Here is a 7953-nt window from a genome sequence, read left to right on the forward strand (position 1 = left end):
ATATACTGCATTCTGCTCCTCTGTCCATCCGTTATCTCTGCCAGTAAATCAAACTGTGCTCTATATGCTTCCCACAGTGCTTTCCCATCGTATTCCTGTGGCTTCCTTCGCACTGGATCACTCCTAGTACTGACATTCATATCTGGGATGTGACTTCTAACGGGACTGAATATGTCTGCATTAGGGTTTAGCTGCGGGCTCTATAAGGGGCTTGCCGTTGTCTGGGGCTGATTAAGTCGATGGTCAATGTATCCTCCTTGTGTAAAAGACAAAAAGTCGTCCTTTAAAGTATCTAATTCGCTTTTAAATTTACTAATGTTTTCCATTTGTACTTCTTGCCACTGTTGTAGTCTCTCTTCTTGTTTCTTTTCTAGTTGTTCTTGTTTATTTTCTTTCTCCTCTAACAACTGCTGTAATTTCTCTTCTTGTTTATTTTCTTTCTCCTCCAACAACTGCTGTAATCTCTCTTCTTGTTTCTTTTCTCGTTCTTCTTGTTTCTTTTCTTTTTCCTCCAACAACTGCTGTAATCTCTCTTGTTTATTTTGCTGTTCGAGCTGCCATTGTTGTAGGTTTTCTTGCCACTGCTGTTGTCTGTCTTGTTGTTTCTTTTGCTTTTCTTGTATTGCTGCCATCAAGTCTGCTAAGTTGTAGTTTGATTTTCCGCCTCTCGTTTCCATTTTTTTTTCTTCGTTCCACTTCTGACACCAATTTGTTACGTCTCCGTTCGTTAATTAACTTTCCGTAACTTCGTTCCGACGAAACTTTAACGACACAAATCCTTACTTAATAAAACTGGTTTATTTTTTCCGAATACAACTTTACGATACACTTATTTTCAACAATCACGCTAAAACAAACGCTATATCAACGAACGTCAACAATACTTCTGACTGCAGTTCAATTACTCACTATCTACACACACATTCTTTCATCACGTTGTGAGCGTCTTACTTATATACCAGAAAAACATATATCTAGTAAATACTAGGGCATTCATGAAGGAACAAGATACTTCTAGAAAATAGGTCACGTGACCTCGCTGACGCAACAATACTATTAATGGCAGTATCATGACTCAGAGGGATAGGACTTTTTCAATCTGTTCCAATAAAAATACATCAAAATTACTCACAAAAAAGTAGGAGAATGCATAAAATTTAATCCAAAACTAAAGTGCTTCCAGGGCTCACCTTGGCCATTTCCTCACTTTGCTCAGTCAAATAAACCTTGAACTCACAAATTTTTAATATGCTTCCTACACCTCTGTAAATGTACGGTTTTCTAATGCTATTACGTTATACAATACTCTCTTTAAAAACAACCATAAACAATGGCTTTTCATGTTCAAAACAGAAATATAGTGACCTTTGAACTATGTTGCAATAAACCCACTCTTCACAAATTATTATTTTTTCTTTCGACAAAACTGTCGTTTCACCCTGTGACAGAAATGTCTATCATTAACAAAACCTCACGCTAGTAGACATGACTGATTTTTTTAGTCATGTTTAATTCTTCCATTTCATACAGGAAGTTTGTATCTCTCATAAGCTGCAGAAAGTACAAGTTGTCATTGGGGAATATTTTCCATCACCACCAGTCAGAGGGTTATCTATCAAGGAAATTTTTATATTTTATCTACATGAACAATGGAACTGCACTGATTAAGCATTATTTCCATAAGCTGTTCAGTTGCAGAAAAACCAAAAACTAATTTTACATTAGTTATCTGTAATCTTATTAAAAAATTACATCAAAATTTTTCTTAATTACAGTGTTAGCTTGAGATGTTAAAAAGTACTATCACGTGTTGGTTATTTTTACGCTGTGACTGGTTGTCATCCAACCAATCAGAAAGTGCCATGGTAGCATGAAGTCTTAAAAAGCACAAGCAATTACACTATTCCCAGTAGTAGCAGTTTGATTCCAGTCATAGCTTCCAGGATTGAAATACTGCATGTAGAAATCAAAGTTTTCACCTTACATATGAGTAGTCCTATGTTTAAACCCTACAAGTGAGACATGCAAAAAACAAGTATATCACAGAAAATTGCTATCCAGCTGCTGGCAGTTCCACAAACCTGAGAATAAGGCTCAAGTACAGGTTTTGTTTGTGAGACAGGAAGAACGTGGTAGCTTGATTTGTTAAAAAGTATCTTATTAGCAAGTGCTAAGGGATTAACCCTTTAGCTTAGTTGAAGTTTTTCATTACTGGGATTTAAGTAAAAAAACAAAACTATTTTGTAAAAATTGCTAATGTTTTTTATATCAGCACTTTTTGAATACGTAAACTTCACATATTTGTTTCAGCAGAATTAATTTTTTTTACTTAACCCATTTGTTCTGATTGACAGCATTATGCTAACAGATTTTTATGATCATCTAATCTGTTATGTTGCTGTAAAGTAATTTTTATTTTTTCCTTGGGTCGGATTCAAACTCGAACCTACTCGCACACCAGGCAAGTGCTCTGGGCTAGGGCAACAGTAGTTGTTACTTTTCTGACTTGTAACAAAAAACCTAGTGATTAGGGCAACAGTAGCTGTTACTCTTAGAACAATATTTTGCATGTTGAAGCTTTTATATGTATAAACCTAGTGGTTAGGGTAACAGTAGCTGTTACTTTTCTGACTTGTAACAAAAACCTAGTGGTTAGGGTAACAGTAGCTGTTACTTTTCTGACTTGTAACAAAAAACCTAGTGGTTAGGGTAACAGTAGCTGTTACTTTTGTGACTTCTAACAAAAACCTAGTGGTTAGGGTAACAGTAGCTGTTACTTTTCTGGCTTGTAACAAAAAGCCTAGTGGTTAGGGCAACAGTAGCTTTTACTTTTCTGGCTTGTAACAAAAAGCCTAGTGGTTAGGGCAACAGTAGCTGTTACTTTTCTGGCTTGTAACAAAAAACCTAGTGGTTAGGGCAGCAGTAGCTGAATAAAGAGTAGGTCGTGAGATTGAAACGTGGCACCAAAGATTCCTGTTCTTTCAGCTGTGAAGATCGATCCTACTTTTTATTGGTGAAACAGTTGATAGTGGGTTTTACCAGCCATTTACCATCCATCTGGTCAACAGTTCAGAATTAGTAGCATTACCATAAACAAGTATAACAGAAATCATCCAATACTATATAACATCAATTTAAAGTATTCACAAGGTGCTTTAAAAGTTGTAGAATAAATTAAAATAATTAAGAGGTAATTACAGTTTAAAAAAACAAACAAAGTAAACTTGAAAACTTGTATAGTGGCTTGTTGCTGTGAAAAAAAAAAATGTCTTTATTGATAGGATATCAAGACAAACAAATTAAAGGCACACCAGTAACTGTAGAACATTTTACAGTATAGCAGGTCCGTTCCAGGAGCTGGATAATAAAAATTAGGCTACATGGTAAAAATTGTTAACAGAAAAAATCAGACTACCTTGTAAAACCAAATCAGGGAAAGCATTGTAAAGATGATAGAGGTTTTTAGATTGTAGAGTTCTACTTGAAGTCTACAGTTACACACTTTAAAAACAAGTTCCAGAACTAAGAATTTAAAATGACTTATCTTTCTTCTAATCCAAACTTTAAATACTGACACCCTCTAACTCAGCAAAGTTTCCATTGTGTCCCCTCCCCCTTCACGATAATTAAATTAATTTTTGCAAATGATAGCAGCAAAATCAACGTTATCTCTAACTGTTTTTAATAAATTTTTTTTTAAATGAAAAAAATGCTTGTTAGAAGTGAGTAAGTGCGAGAGCAAAAAAAAAAGCTTTCAGAGCAAAGTAATAGTTTTGTTAGGCTATTGTTGTGTCCAACTCTTCTGTTTCTTCAATTATTATTTTTGGGCTCTCCCACGAAAATACTGCCCCCTCCAGGTGGAGCACGCCCTACAGTTTGGAAAACACTGTTCTTAGCTATTGAAGTTTGAAGTAATGACTTATGATGATAAATTGTTACATTGAAACAATTTCACTATGTCTTTTGTTACAAGTCACAAGAGTAACAGCTACTGTTGCCCTAACCACTAGGTTTATACATACAAAAGCTTCAACATGCATAATATTGTTCTAAAATATTTTGTGAGTTTAACGGATTTGCTTTTGTTGACAGGTTGTAAAAATACGTATAAATAAAATTGACGGATATTTTAAAATATTCATATTTTAGAAATCATGAAACCTTTCATTAGGATAATAACGATAAACAGTGGATTGTTTTATCATACCTAAACTTTATTTTTTCTTCCATGTAAAATTTTGCTTTTGAATGTATATATTACAAACCACATAATATATTTCTCAGAACTCTAGTATGTGGAGGATTAAACATTTACTGTTTCTCACTCAACCTTCACAAGTACAATCCAATCATTAATAGTCAGTAACGGTGTCATTTAGACTCAATCACATTTAAAAAAAAAAGTTATTACACATTAGCTACTTAAATGTAAGACACGGACAACTGTTGTACCAACTATACATTTTGCATTAATACAACATACACATAAAGTTTGTATTATTTTAATATCAGTTCCTTTTAAGATGAGAGGGCATCATTATTATTGTTGCTATACATAAGATTATTTATTTCTTGTCCATTATAAGATTGCAGGTATACTTGGAGCTATGAAAAAAAACTTTTATATACAACTTTTTAAAAATTAATAAGTTAATCTACTGAGTTCAAAACAAAAAAAACTATTTCATCAATCATGGAGTTGTTTTCATCCCTGAAGAGCTGCCTGAAGATTAGTGGTTTGATTCTCCAGCCTATTGCAGGTGATGAGAGAAGAAAGAGAAAATTAAGAAATACTGAGTGTTTCACATAAATAAAGTTTAAATCGTGTAAGAAAATAATTACCAGTTATTTTATTTTGTAGAAGAAAATGGCTGAAGCTTTACAGATGTTGTCCTTGACTGTCATTTCTGTACAGTTTAACTTATATTGTGGTCTAGTTTCTTAAAAAACTGTTCAAAGCAGTATATAGGTTTGTAAATTAGTCACAAAACAAAAATAAACAGAAAAGTTTACTGTAGGAGTGACAGTTCGTTTTAATAGATCAAAACTTTTTTCAAAAAGCACATTAATTAATGTAAATTTTATTTAATTATGTTTATATTAACATAAGTGCACGTGTGTTCACTGGCTTATGATATATTCCTTTTAAATAAAAATGTTTAATTTTTTCAACATAATATATTTTTGTGAGTCAAAACTTTTAAGGATGAACACAATAAAACATCCACAAGTGTACAGTTTTTGAATCGACAAGATAGAGGTCTTTAGTAACATTAATGTTTTTTTAATCAATTACTAATTTTACCATGGTTTGTAAACTATAGATGGTTTACAATGAAGACAGAGCTAGTAAGATAAAAAGGTTTGGATATAAGTACTTATTTTAATGAAAACTTATAAACAGTTTTCAGGATTTAAAATGAATAATGGTTTCTAAAAAATTATACTGACTAAAAGAAACTTACAAATCACAAAACAAAAACTTGATAATTTAATGCTTTCTGAAGAAAGGTCTTTTTTATAAGAGGTGAACTAGGAACCTAACGTAACTCACCTTAACAGCTGCACTTTCCCTTCGAAGCTCCCTAATAACAGATGCTAAGGCTTCTGGGTTCACTCCACTTTCACAGAGACGAACACAGATTGCCAGAGTCTCAGTGTCCAAACCAGTATTTAACAGTCTGGATATCTCCTGTATAACTACAGAAAAAGCAGTCTTCACAAAATATTGAAACAGTAAGTATATAACATCATGCATTATTTAATCAAAGCATCAAATAATTTTATTTCATAATTGATCTCTTATACCTTTTTTTGAATAAAAATAAAATCTATGCTTGAATAACCTTAATACTAATGAACTTTACAGGCTGCATAACAGCAGGCTGTGTGTACTCAATGGGCCACCTTTGATAAATAAAACCTGTATTGTGGAATCCACATATATTACTGATTTAACAATAAAAGTCCATCTTAGTTTCTTATCCCTGCTGGTAGTAAAGTAGTCAATGAACCAAAGTACAAAACAAGCATATTCAGTAAGTAACAGAAAAAAACAAAAACTACCTTTTTGGCTGATGGAAAAACAAACATACATCACTAACTATCAATAATTAAATTTATAATCTTTATAGCAAGAAGGTTATCGCAACCTTGATCCATGTATAAGACTTTTATAAGGTTTTATTTAGGATTCCCTGGGCAGTTTCAGTCCATTTAAGACAGGAAGAATACATGTATCAGCATATTTAGAGTTCAGATAGAAGTTACAAAAGTAAAAACTAGTTTTGTTATTTAAGCAAACACAAAAGGTTTCTCTCAAACATAGGAAATAAGAGAGAACTTGACTTAGATGTTCAAAACTATTAGAAGTATGTACAATTTTCAAACTGTTCATCTGTTTTAAGTGGTGGAATAAAGAAACTGGTAATATGAATTCTTATATTATTGCTTAATGAAACTCAAAACAGCATTATTATACACACAAAAAAGTTGTTTTCTGCTTTTTGTGGAACTGCTTGTAAAGTGTACTTAAATTACTTCAAACACTTATTGAATATTTTGTCTTCACAATGAGTTATCTATACTTTGAAAATTTTCTTTTGATTACCATTTCTTTTTTACTGTTTATGGGTTGAATGGCCTTTCTGTGAACTTCCTCACCAACTATACCACCTAAATATTTTATATATTTCTGGACTTTTAAAAACCCTAACTGTACACTATGTCTTAATGTAACGAAACAAAACCTTGTATTTCTAACTGTAGTTTGTAAATTTAACTTATAAGCCTATGCACTACAAAGGACTAACTTGAGTAATTAGTAAAAGCACATTAATATTAGTTATACGTCTTGACGACACAGTACGAGTATAATTCATGAATCGCATTGAATAAGTCTGTAATTTGCACAACACAATACGATCACACTGAAAAACTAAAATTATGCCATTAATTGCGTTTTTCTCAAACTTTATAAGCTGTGATAAAATTTATTTTAGGCAAAGACAGAAAAAAGTTTCAGTTTCATACAAAAAGTATTTACTCTCAAACGTTTCTTTGGCTTGTAAAATAGTGCTTGCTGTTGATCCACTCCCGCCAGAATCCGCCATTTTAACGTTGATAACTAACTGCTGCCATCTATATTCGAAAATTTTTATAGCGTTGATTGGCCCATTAAAAGTGAGGCGCGAGGTTCAAACATCTTTAATTTTTCTTTTCTCACGTGTATCCTTCCTTCTGATATGTTCGCATAACTTATAAGATGGGTAACGTAACTAATATTGGTTTTCAATCTAACATGTTTCATTTATTTCCTTTGTAAGATTTACTTTAAACAATATTTTTCTGGTTGTAATGTTTTAGTCTTTGATAACTGTTAGCGTTAGGCGTACGTCCAATAACTGAATAAAAAACAGATCTTAACTTTCGATATACAGTTTTTTAGAATCTTGTAATCTCATTTTTACTTTACTTTTACTTTTTTAATGAAAGACTACGATTATTAACTTTCATTCAGAAAATGTCATAATTCAGGCAACCCTCAACAAAAAATAATTCCTTTTAGTTTTACTTAGCCGTTAGACTTTAGCCTAGGTTTTAACTCACTTTAAGTCTAAGAAGGGGTAGCTAAAAGTAAAAGTAAAACCAAGACTACTAACTTGTAATAGTAGTATTTAATTATTAAAAATTTCTAAGCGTGTTATGTTATCATTGTATCACATCACTTTAATTGATATCACCAGTACTTGTATAACTATGTAGTATAACTTTGTGTTATTTTTTGTACTTATTACACAGTTTGTATAGTAATAATATCAAATTTATACCTAAATTAAAAATTTAGTTTATAACATCTCTAAATTTGCTAATATTGGATATATCACAAATACGAACACTGAATGCAATTTAGACAAGTTATAACAACAATATGAATCACTTCTAAATGTCAAC

At 31.9% G+C, this 7953-nt stretch overlaps 1 protein-coding gene across 1 annotated transcript; it reads right to left on the reverse strand.

Annotated features, from left to right (window-relative positions):
- Positions 1-4193: 4193 nt before the first annotated feature.
- On the reverse strand, positions 4194-7123 carry LOC106476852 (mitotic-spindle organizing protein 1-like). The gene is made up of 3 exons (XM_013937471.2): positions 7046-7123; positions 5555-5700; positions 4194-4751 (listed from the first exon to the last, which is right to left on the reverse strand). The coding sequence occupies exons 1-3, from the start codon at positions 7110-7112 to the stop codon at positions 4731-4733; spliced, it is 234 nt and encodes a 77-aa protein (XP_013792925.1). The 5' UTR covers positions 7113-7123; the 3' UTR covers positions 4194-4730.
- Positions 7124-7953: the final 830 nt, after the last annotated feature.

Source organism: Limulus polyphemus, unplaced genomic scaffold (genome assembly GCF_000517525.1).
Source record: "Limulus polyphemus unplaced genomic scaffold, Limulus_polyphemus-2.1.2 Scaffold11830, whole genome shotgun sequence".
Classification (NCBI taxonomy): Eukaryota; Metazoa; Arthropoda; class Merostomata; order Xiphosura; family Limulidae; genus Limulus; species Limulus polyphemus.